At 41.9% G+C, this 12,290-nt stretch overlaps 1 protein-coding gene across 7 annotated transcripts in view; it reads left to right on the top strand.

Moving 5' to 3' along the window:
* LOC135550952 (folliculin-interacting protein 1-like) overlaps positions 1–12,290 on the top strand; it is a 57,991-nt gene that overhangs the window by 20,363 nt on the left and 25,338 nt on the right. For 4 of the 7 annotated variants that reach the window (XM_064982247.1, XM_064982241.1, XM_064982244.1 and 1 more), the window contains exons 3-5: positions 5,124–5,267; positions 5,496–5,596; positions 8,088–8,162. In XM_064982247.1, coding sequence (XP_064838319.1) covers positions 5,124–5,267; positions 5,496–5,596; positions 8,088–8,162 — 320 coding nt within the window. The remainder of the gene's footprint in view (positions 1–5,123; positions 5,268–5,495; positions 5,597–8,087; positions 8,163–12,290) is intronic. The other 3 variants (XM_064982242.1, XM_064982243.1, XM_064982245.1) reach the window with 2 other exon arrangements.

The raw sequence follows: 12,290 nt of genomic DNA, 5'->3' as shown, positions 1-12,290 counted from the left end.
AAATACAAGATAGAGGCCTGATGTTTTTCCCCGTCACTAACATATTTAGTTTCTTCCAAGCTAGTGCACTCAAAGCACAGCGATGTAGGCCTATAACATAAAGCATGAACAGAACAACGTTTTAGTTGCTGTACACTCATATTTTTTTGTGGAAAGATTGTACTGTTACACTCTTGCATTCCTAGTGTATGTATGTAAGGGTACTGTGTGCCCTAAGTACATAGTGCCCTCTGTGCAAAAGATATGCAACTTTAGTGTTGAAAAATCAATAAACAGCTCAAATCCTAGGACAAAGACTATATGCTATTCTTTAAGTGGTAGACTTGACTAAACACTCATTACCTGGCGACACACCCTGAATTTAATTTAGCTGATCGATACATACAGTGCATTCAGAAAGTATTCAGACCCCTTGACTTTTCCCACATTTTGTAACGTTACAGCCTTAATTTAAAATGGATTAAATACAACTTTTTCCTCAGCAATCTACACACAATACCCCATAATGACAAAGTGAAAACAGGTTGTTAGAAATGTTTGCAAATGTATTCAGATCCAAAGAAAAATATATTATCTACATAAGTATTCCGATTCTTTGCTATGAGACTCGAAGTTGAGCTCAGGTGCATCCTGTTTCCATTGATCATCCTTGAGATGTTTCTACAACTTGATTTGAGTCCACCTGTAGTAAATGTAATTGATTGGACATGATTTGGAAAGGCACACACCTGTCTATATAAGCTCCCACAGTTGACAGTGCATGTCAGAGTAAAACCAAGCCATGGGGTCAAAGGAATTGTCCGTAGAGCTCCGAGACAGGATTGTGTCGTAGCACATATCTGGGGAAGGGTACTTACAAATCTGCAGCATTGAAGGTCCCAAGAACACAGTGGCCTCCGTCATTCTTTAATAGAAGAAGCTTGCAACCACCAAGACTCTTCCTAGAGCTGGCCACCCGGCCAAACTCCGCAATCAGGGGAGAAGGAACTTGGTCAGGGAGGTGACCAAGAACCCTAGAGTTCCTCCGTGGAGATAGGAGAACCTTCCAGAAGGACAACAATCTCTGCAGCACTCCACCAATCAGGCCTTTTTATGGTAGAGTGGCCAGACGGAAGCCAATCTTCGGTAAAAAGGCACATGACAGCCGTTTTGGAATTTGCCAAAAGCCACCTAAAGACTCTGACTATGAGAAACAAGATTATCTGGTCTGATGAAACCTGGCACCATCCCTACGGTGAAGCATGGTGGTGGCAGCATCATGCTGTGGGATGTTTTTCAGTGGCAGGGACTGGGAGACTCGTCAGGATCGAGGGAAAGATGACGGAGCAAAATACAGAGATCCTTGATGAAAACCTGCTCCAGAGCGCTCAGGACCTCAGACTGGGATGAAGGTTTACCTTCCAACAGGACAACAACCCTAAGCACACAGCCAAGTGTTGTGTCTCTGCCTATGCCGGATTAAGTGATATGACATGCTATTCTATAAAAAATAATTTCTCTGTAATTAATATTACCTGATTAACTTCTTGCGTCGAGCAATCCCGGATCCGGGATCCTATTTATAGCCTCAAGCTCATTAGCATAACGCAACGTTAACTATTCATGAAAATCGCAAATGAAATGAAATAAGTATATTTGCTCTCAAGCTTAGACTTTTGTTAACAACACTGTCATCTCAGATTTTCAAAATATGCTTTTCAACCATAGCTAAACAAGCATTTGTGTAAGAGTGTTGATAGCTAGCATAGCTATAAGCCTAGAATTCAGCCAGCAACATTTTCACAAAAACAAGAAAATCATTCAAATAAAATCATTTACCTTTGAAGAACTTCAGATGTTTTCAATGAGGAGACTCTCAGTTAGATAGCAAATGTTCAGTTTTTCAAAAAATATTATTTGTGTAGGACAAATCGCTCCGTTTTGTTCACGTTTGGCTATGAAAAAAACCTGTATCCAGTTATAGCCTCAAGCTCATTAGCATAATGTAACGTTAACTATTTATGAAAATCGCAAATGAAATTAAATGAATGTGCTAGCTCTCAAGCTTAGCCTTTTCTTAACAACACTGTCATCTCAGATTTTCAAAATATGCTTTTGAACCATAGCAAAACAAGCATTTGTGATAGCTAGCGTAGTATTTAGCGTAGCATTTAATTGGCAACATTTGCACAAAAACCAGAGAAGGATTCAAATAAAATCATTTACCTTTGAAGAACTTCGGATGTTTTCAATGAGGAGACTCTCAGTTACATAGCAAATGTTCAGTTTTTCCTGAAAGATTCTTTGTAGGAGAAATCGCTCCGTTTTGTACATCACGTTTGGGTACCAAAAAACCCTGAAAATTCAGTCATCAAAACGGCGAACTGTTTTCCAAATTAACTCCATAATATCGACTGAAACACGGCAAACGCTGTTTAGAATCAATCCTCAATGTGTTTTTCACATATCTCTTCATTGATATATCGTTCGTGGTAGTCTCCTTTCTCCGGTGAATCGCTTGGAAAAAGACGTGCAGTTGAAGATGACGCACCAATTTCGACGGAGGACACCGGGCGGACACCTGGCAAATGTAGTCTCTTATGGTCAATCTTCCAATGATATGCCTACAAATACGTCACAATGCTGCAGACACGTTGGGGAAACGATAGATAGGGCAGGCTCATTCCTGTCGCATTCACAGCCATATAAGGAGACAATGAAAAACAGACCCTCAAAAATCCTGCTTATTTCCTGGTTGCAGTTTCATCTTGGTTTTGCCTGTAGTTCCCGTTCTAGGGCACCCACAGACAATATCTTTGCAGTTCTGGAAAAGTCAGAGTTTTCTTTCCAAAGCTATCAATTATATGCATAGTCGAGCATCTTTTTGTGACAAAATATTGCGCTTTAAAACGGGCACTTCTTTTTATCCAAAAATGAAATAGCGCCCCCATAGATTTAACAGGTTAAACTAATCAGGTAGATAATTAACTAGAAAGTCGGGGCACCACGAAAAAGTGTTTTATAGAGCTGTTACCTTCCGAATAAACTCTTAAAGACCTAGTAATCTTTTACATCAATAGCAGTCAATATTAATCTTCACCTTATTTCAGTCTCATCTGAACATCATAGAATTCTTGGTTAACTTCACGAACCCTGGCTAACAAGTTGAATCAGCAATACAAACTTTGGTTTAATTATTTATTTACTAAATACCTAAATAATCACACAATTACATAAACACAGAATGGATATTATGTCATACAGAAAACGTCCCTGGTGCCGACATGACGGCTGGTTACACAAAGGAAAGGGGGTTGGGTTTGAGTGAAAGAGCGGGAAAACTGAGGAACATGGGAAATGGGAAAAGCTATCATAAAATACAGTATTTTATGCATTCGAAATTACCGCCCATTTGAAAAAGGAGAATAAAATAAATATTTACTCTGAGCTGTGCTTTGGTAGGTTGGTCGTAGATGCTGGCCGTGTTGCCCAACAGAGTTGCCATACTTTTAGCTCATGCTATGTTCTGGCTGGTGTAGTCAAAATTCATCCTTCCGGCGTGTATAGCTCGTCACTTTCACATTTGAAATTCAATGCTAATTTTGTTAGGTCCTTGTCGTTCATCCAGAGCTCACGCTGAGGTTGGCTTAGTTCTTTAGGTGAGCTTTGTCCTTCAACTCGGGGACCGAAAGTCCTCACGTCCCTGGAACAGCTTATTATCTGAACACTTTCAACATAGGACTGTCGCCCTAATGTCATCGGAACAGAAAGTTATATTTTCGTTAAGGGCTTATATAGTGAAGAGAGAGAAGGGTGTGTTTCATAGTTTATAACCAATGTCTCTTCACAGGGGCGGGCCACTGATTGAGCAGAGCTTTAACCTTATGAAAACCCAATTCTTTCATTTGGAAGCCAAAATTACATTTAATCTGTTCACAAATAGTTTCACATTTAAACATTTAAATTGCACAACAATTCCATGTGAATCTGATAACTATAATGTGTAGACTTTCCAAGATACAGTTTGTCATCCTATCATTAATAAGAATGTGTCAGATGACCATCAAACTGACATCATATTCATTATGTACCAACGCATATTTTCAACTGGTTGAATTACCAAAATATGGTTCCTTTCCCCCCCACCTTTTGATGTTCCCAGACTTTATATGTTTAACAAAGGCCCTTCAAGAGTCCTTCTGTAGAGTCAAGAGAGAGAGGGAAGGGAGAAAGGTATTTATGGGGGGGTCATAAACCTACCCCCAGGCCAACGTCATGACACAAGACAACACAGGAGTGACTTCGGGACAAGTCACTGAAAGTCCTTGAGTTGCCCAGCCAGAGCCCGGACTTGAACCCGATCGAACATCTCTGGAGAGACCTGAAAATAGCTGTGCATCGACGCTCCCCATCCAACCTGACAGACCTTGAGAGCTTCTGCAGAGAAGAATGGGAGAAACTCCCTGAATACAGTTGTGCCAAGCTTGTAGTGTCATACCCAAGAAGATTCAAAGCTGTAATTGCTGCCAAAGGTGCTTCAACAAAGTACTGAGTAAAGGGTCTGAATTCTTATGTAAACGTGATATTTCCATTTATTATTTTATAAATTAGCAACATTTTCTAAAAACCTGTTTTTGCTTTTTCATTATAGGGTATTGTGTGTAGATTTGATACAAATGTCATCAATTTTAGAATAATACCAACTTACCAAAATGTGTAAAAAGTCACGTGTGTCTGAATACTTTCTGAATGCACGTACCTTCAGTCTGAAACTGCCATCCTAGAAGTCGTTTGTGTGACTTCAAAATGATGAGCGTTGTATACAAAACAAATGAATCAACGGTTGGATCGTCTCTAACGTATCAAAGTTAATAACACCATCATGTAGGCCGGTTTTGGCCCAACCCATCGGTTTATGGGACGAATCAGAATGTGTTCGCGTTCTAGAACTCCTCGGGGAGTGAGGCAAATCCAGACTCATCGTGGAGATGAAACGTCACTTGCTGGAGCAATGTAAATGGATAGCCAGTCAAAAACACACTCGTACCAACATCTCAAATATTGAAACTAGAGAAACTCCTATGCTAGAACCAGGGCCTTATTCTACATATGTGAATGTGTTATTTGTGTGGTTTTCCCCACAGCAGAAGATGTGCAGTAGCGAGGCCCAGGTGAAGATGTATGGGAAGTGCTGCCAGCTGAGGCCTACAGGGGGCAGCTCCAACTCTCTGGACAGTTCCTGTGCCACCGAGGCCCGGGAACCCAGGGAACAAGGGCTGCGCTTCCAGGTGAGAACATACTGTGATAGCCAGAGGGGGCACTTGACCCAAAGCCTGTTTTTAGAATGGGAAGTTCCATTGATAGGAGATGAGCACTCCAGTTCATCTCTATGGGTGAGAACAGTTCCTTTATCATGATCAAACGACCCTCAAAACCTATTATGTCGGTCCCGTTCCACCTTCTTTACCCTCTCTGTTCTCCACCTCCTTTCCCTTTCTCCTCTTCTCCTGTCTCAGGGGTTGCGGTGTTCCTCTGATGCCAACATGTTGGGGGAGATGATGTTTGGCTCGGTGGCCATGAGCTACAAGGGCTCCACACTCAAGATCCACCAGATACGGTGAGATCCAGGGAACAAGAGGGGGAGTGAAGTCAGTTAGGCAGTCTGTCAGGATTTCCATTAGCCACTAATAGATGCTTTTTTGGGGGGGGGAAATAATATGAAAAGCCAATTTAAATAAAATTGTCGCTGACCAATTTTCCAGGAGAAGAAAAAATGATCCCATTGCAAAATAATGCATTTTATCCTGTTCGTAGATTGAAATACCAGTCGATGTAGTGCGAGAGCTGTTTCTACAGCTCATCAAACAGCTGTTTGTTGCTGCTGGAGTGAAACGTGTGCTTTTTATAAGCACCATCATTGCGCAACAATTCTAAATACAATCACATGTTAAAAACAATGGCCACAATTAAAAATAGCTTCTGTTTGTATTTCTCAACTGGTAATTGAATCGTGCTTCCCATTCCCCATTCAAGTGCATAAGCAACGTAGGCAGGCTTCAGCGAGTCATACAACACTTTGCAATGAGCTGGAGGCAGTATGCATTTTGAAAAGGTACTTATTTGTAACCTGAAGGTTTTACTACATATTATGCCTTTTAAAGTAGCCTAACCAAAATCCTACCGAACGTGTAGGCAATCATTTTATAAAGACTTCCATATGCCATTGAAACCCTGTTCTATTGTTTTTCAAATAATAGTTTTTTCGTTGTCCAGTAACCAAAGGCACAACTCTAGTCATTATCAACCCATGCTAGTTGTTGCATCTTTAATACTCCCCTCTTTCTAAATTTGAAATTGATATTTTCATCTGTTTCATGAAACCGCTCGCATGTGCGGTGTGCTTTTGACAAGTGTTTTCCCGCTAAATGCATTATGGAACAAACATTCAGAATTGTAAGTTAAACGTTCTGATCTGTTGCATGAGCCTCATTGCTTTGTAATGTTTTTTTTCGGGATGTATCCAGGCCTACTGGTTGTATGAATTTGGGATCTATCGTCCCACAACTGTCCCAAAGTCTGTTTGGAATAGGCTTTTTCTTTCTCGCACAGAACGACAAGGTGACCAATAGAATAGGTCAACTTTTCTGCTATTGGGGAAAGTAGATTGACATAGGCTAGTGAATTAGCTGTTTGTTACTCGTCTTATTGGCTGAGAAAAACGCTGTTGCATCCTCAAATTGAATGTTCTGTTAACTCTTGATACTCCCCATCCCGGATCCGGGATCGTGAATAGAGCCTCAGGCTCATTAGCATAACGCAACGTTAACGATTTCTGAAAATTGCAAATACAATGAAAATAATGCGCCTGCTCTCAAGCTTAGCCTTTTCTTGACAACACTGTCATCTCAGATTTTCAAAATATGCTTTTGAACCATAGCAAATCACTAATTTGTGTAAGAGTATGCTAAGCTAGCTTAGCATTTTGAGTAGCATTTAGCACGCAAAATTTTCACAAAAACCAGATAACCAAATAAATAAAATCATTTACCTTTGAAGAGCTTCGGATGTTTTCAATGAGGAGACTCTCAGTTACATAGCAAATGTTCAGTTTTTCCTGAAAGAATCTTTGTGTAGGAGAAATCGCTCCGTTTTGTACATCACATTTGGCTACCGAAACTAACCGAAAATTCAGTCACCAAAACGTCAAACTTTTTCCGAATGAACTCCATAATAGCGACCGAAACATGGCAAACGTTGTTTAGAATCAATCCTCAAGGTGTTTTTTCACATATCTCTTCATTGATATGCAGTTCGTGGAAGCCTGCTTTCCCCTCAGAATCGCATGGAAAAATACCAGCAGCTGAAAAAGACGCACCAATTTCGACGGAGGACACCGGGCGGACACCTGGAAAATGTAGTCTCTTATGGTCAATCTTCCAATGATATGCCTACAAATACGTCACAATGCTGCAGACACCTTGGGGAAACGACAGAAAGGGCAGGCTCATTCCTCTTGCATTCACAGCCATATAAGGAGACAATGGAAAACGGAGCCTCAAAAATCTTGCTTGTTTCCTGGTTGCCGTTTCAACTTGGTTTTGCCTGTAGCTCCCGTTCTAGGGCACACACAGACAATATCTTTGCAGTTCTGGAAACTTCAGAGTGTTTTCTTTCCAAAGCTATCAATTATATGCATAGTCGAGCATCTTTTTGTGACAAAATATCTTGTTTAAAACGGGAACGTTTTTCATCCAAAAATGAAATTGCGCCCCCAGAGTTTCAAGAGGTTAAGATTAATTACCATAAGATAAATCTGATTTCTGTCATCCTGGGCACCGTGGGTGGACGCCCTAATCAGTTAATGTACCCAATGCATATGGGCCCGGTACATTTCTTCAATGTCCGGTAAAATTATAATGCTGCAGGAAAATGTGACGCTGGACATTTGACCTAATGGAAACGCTACAGTCTGTCCCACACAGCACTTTAAAGCAGAGATCAGAGAAATGTACACAAATATACATAACACACATCAGGAGCTCCAAGTCATCGTGACTTTGTTCTTCCTCCTCCCCTCTCTTTTTTCTCCCCTCCTTGTCTGTCCACAGGTCACCCCCTCAGCTGATGCTGAGTAAAGTGTTTACAGCCCGAACTGGGAGTAGTGTCTATGGCAGCCTTAACACGTAAGCCCTACTACGACGCGATCTCTCTCGCTTTCTCCTTTCTAAACCTGCTATGTCTCTTTCTCCTACATACAGTGCATTCAGAAAGTATTCAGTCACCTTGACTTTGTCCACATTTTGATACGTATAAAGCATTATTCTAAAATTGATTGAATTGGTTTCTACTCCTTAACAATCTACACACAATACCCCATAATGACAAAGCAAAAACAGGTTTAAAAAAAACAACAGAAGTTCACATTTACATAAGTATTCAGAACCTTTACTCAGTACTTTGTTGAAGCACTTTTGGCAGCGATTACAGCCTAAAATCTTCTCGGGTATGATTCTACAAGCTTGGCACACCAGTATTTGGGGAGGTTCTCCCATTCTTCTCTACAGATCCTCAAGCTCTGTCAGGTCAGATGGGGAGTGTCGCTGCACAGCTATTTTCAGGTCTCTCCAGAGATGTTCGATTGGGTTCAAGTCCGGGCTCTGGCTGGGCCACTCAAGGACTTTCAGTGACTTGTCCCGAAGTCACTCCTGCGTTGTCTTGGCATTGTGCTTAGGGTCGTTGTCCTGTTGGAAGGTGAACCTCAGCTCCAGTCTGAGGTCCTGAGCACTCTGTAGCAGGTTTTCATCAGGGGTCTCTGTACTTCCATTCATCTTTCCCTCGATCTTGACTAGTCTCCCAGTCCCTGCCTCTGAAAAACATCCCCACAGCATGATCCTGCCACCACCACGCTTCACCATAGGGATGGTGGCAGGTTTCCTCCAGATGTGACACTTGACATTCAGGACAAAGAGTTCAATCTTGGTTTCATCATACCAGAGAATCTCATTTCTCATGGTCTGAGAGTCTTTAGGTGCCTTTTGGCCATATCCCAGCGGGCCTGTCATGTGCTTTTTGCTGAGGAGTGGCTTTTGTCTGGCCACTCTACCACAAAGGCCTGATTGGTGGAGTGCTGCAGAGATGTTTGTCCTTGTGGAAGGTTCTCCCATCTCCACAGAGGAACTCTAGAGCCCTGTCAGAGTTACCATCGGGTTCTTGTTCACCTCCCTGACCAAGGCCCTTCTATCCCGATTGCTCAGTTTGGCCAGGCGGCCAGCTCTAGGAAAAGTATTGGTTGTTCCAAACCTCTTCCATTTAAGAATGATGGAGGCCACTGTGCTCTTGGGGACCTTGAATGCTACAGACATTTTTTGGTACCCATACCCAGATCTGTGCTCCGACACAATCCTGTCTCGGAGCTCTACGGACAATTCCTTTGACCTCATGGCTTGGTTTTTGCGCTGACATGCACTGTCAACTGTGGGACCTTTATATAGACAGGTGTGTGCCTTTCCAAATCATGTCGAATTGAATTGACTCCAATCAAGTTGTCGAAATATCTCAAGGATGATCAGCACCTGAGCTCAATTTCGAGTCTCATCGCAAAGGTCTGAATAGTTATGTAAATAAGGTATTTCTGTTTTTGCTTTGTCATTATGGGGTATTGTGTGTAGATGGAAGAGGGAAACAATTATTTTATCCATTTTGGAATAAGGCTGTAAGGTAACAAAATTTGGGAAAAGTTAAGGTCTCTCTCCTTTCTAAACCTGCTCTCTTTCTCTCCTTTCTAAACCTGCTCTCTTTCTCTCCTTTCTAAACCTGCTCTCTCCTTTCTAAACCTGCTCTCTCTCTCTCCTTTCTAAACCTGCTCTCTCTCTCTCTCTCTCTCTCTCTCTCTCCCAAACCTGCTCTCTCTCTCTCCCAAACCTGCTCACTCTCTCTCTCTCTCTCCTTTCTAAACCTTCTCTCTCTCTCCTTTCTAAACCTTCTCTCTCTCCTTTCTAAACCTTCTCTCTCTCCTTTCTAAACCTTCTCTCTCTCCTTTCTAAACCTTCTCTCTCTATCTCTCTCCTTTCTAAACCTTCTCTCTCTATCTCTCTCCTTTCTAAACCTGCTCTCTCTCTCCTTTCTAAACCTCTCTCTCTATCTCTCTCCTTTCTAAACCTGCTCTCTCTCTCTCCTTTCTAAACCTGCTCTCTCTCTCTCCTTTCTAAACCTGCTTTCTCTCTCTCTCCTTTCTAAACCTGCTCTCTTTCTCTCCTTTCTAAACCTGCTCTCTCTCTCTCCTTTCTAAACCTGCTCTCTCTCTCTCCTTTCTAAACCTGCTCTCTCTCTCTCCTTTCTAAACCTGCTCTCTCTCTCTCCTTTCTAAACCCGCTCTCTCAATTCAATTCAATTGTTCTAAACCGTAGAACACCAAATAATGCATGCTCTCTCTCTCCTTTCTGAACCTGCTCTCTTTCTCTCCTTTCTGAACCTGCTCTCTTTCTCTCCTTTCTGAACCTGCTCTCTTTCTCTCCTTTCTGAACCTGCTCTCTTTCTCTCCTTTCTGAACCTGCTCTCTCTCTCTTTCTCTCCTTTCTGAACCTGCTCTCTCTCTCTCCTTTCTGAACCTGCTCTCTCTCTCTCCTTTCTGAACCTGCTCTCTCTCTCTCCTTTCTGAACCTGCTCTCTCTCTCCTTTCTGAACTCTCTCTCTCTCCTTTCTGAACCTGCTCTCTCTCTCTCCTTTCTGAACCTGCTCTCTCTCTCTCCTTTCTGAACCTGCTCTCTCTCTCCTTTCTGAACCTGCTCTCTCTCTCTCCTTTCTGAACCTGCTCTCTCTCTCTCCTTTCTGAACCTGCTCTCTCTCTCCTTTCTGAACCTGCTCTCTCTCTCTCCTTTCTGAACCTGCTCTCTTTCTCTCCTTTCTGAACCTGCTCTCTTTCTCTCCTTTCTGAACCTGCTCTCTCTCTCTCCTTTCTAAACCTGCTCTCTCTCTCTCCTTTCTAAACCTGCTCTCTCTCTCTCCTTTCTAAACCTGCTCTCTCTCTCTCCTTTCTAAACCTGCTCTCTCTCTCTCCTTTCTAAACCTCTCTCTCCTTTCTAAACCTCTCTCTCTCTCCTTTCTAAACCTGCTCTCTTTCTCTCTTTCTCTCTCTCTTTCTCTCCTTTCTAAACTCTCTTTCTCTCCTTTCTAAACCTGCTCTCTCTCTCTCCTTTCTAAACCTTCTCTCTTTCTCTCCTTTCTAAACCTGCTCTCTCTCTCCTTTCTAAACCTGCTCTCTCTCTCTCCTTTCTAAACCTCTCTCTCTCTCTCTCCTTTCTAAACCTGCTCTCTCTCTCTCCTTTCTCTCTCCTTTCTAAACCTCTCTCTCTCTCTCCTTTCTAAACCTGCTCTCTCTCTCTCTCCTTTCTAAACCTGCTCTCTCTCTCTCTCCTTTCTGAACCTCTCTCTCTCTCTCTCCTTTCTAAACCTGCTCTCTCTCTCTCTCGCTCTCCTCTCTCTCCTTTCTAAACCTGCTCTCTCTCTCCTTTCTAAACCTGCTCTCTCTCTCTCCTTTCTAAACCTGCTCTCTCTCTCCTTTCTAAACCTCTCTCTCTCCTTTCTAAACCTGCTCTCTCTCTCTCCTTTCTAAACCTGCTCTCTCTCTCTCCTTTCAAACCTGCTCTCTCTTCTAAACCTGCTCTCTCTCTCCTTTGAAAACCTGCTCTCTCTCTCTCCTTTCTAAACCTCTCTCTCTCTCTCCTTTCTAAACCTGCTCTCTCTCTCTCTCTCCTTTCTAAACCTGCATCTCTCTCTCTCCTTTCAAATTCAAATTCAAATTATAAAAGCTGCTTTATTGGCATGAAAAACATTGTGTCAATTTTAAAAGCAACAATCTATACTAATATACATTGTCTCAAAATTCTAAACCTGCTAGCAAATATCCTTTATAAACCTGTCTCTCTAAATTCTAAACCTGCTAAATACTCTCTCCTTTCTAACCTAACAATAATCTCCTTTTAAACCTGTTACTCTCTCTCCTATTCTAAACCTGTTATTATTCTAAAGTGTCCCTCAGGCTATGGCAGGAAAATACATATTTCTCCTTCAAGAGGAGCTCATTGCTCCTTCGAACCTGTATTCTTAGTTTTTCCTCTGAACCTGGTTCAATTTGTAAAAATTTGGAATATGTTTAGTAATTTCTCTGAATAATGAATCTCCTTTCTGAGGAATATTTATCACTTTCTAAAGGAGAAAGTGCATCTCTGTCTCTAAACCTGCCTCCTGTTATGCAGTAAACCATACACGCTCTCTTTGGGTAGCCATGTCTTTTTATGTCTGCCGGTTTCTAT

The sequence above is a fragment of the Oncorhynchus masou genome, chromosome 12 (genome assembly GCF_036934945.1).
Source record: "Oncorhynchus masou masou isolate Uvic2021 chromosome 12, UVic_Omas_1.1, whole genome shotgun sequence".
NCBI lineage: Eukaryota > Metazoa > Chordata > Actinopteri > Salmoniformes > Salmonidae > Oncorhynchus > Oncorhynchus masou.
This window is presented reverse-complemented; position numbering and strand designations above follow the sequence as displayed.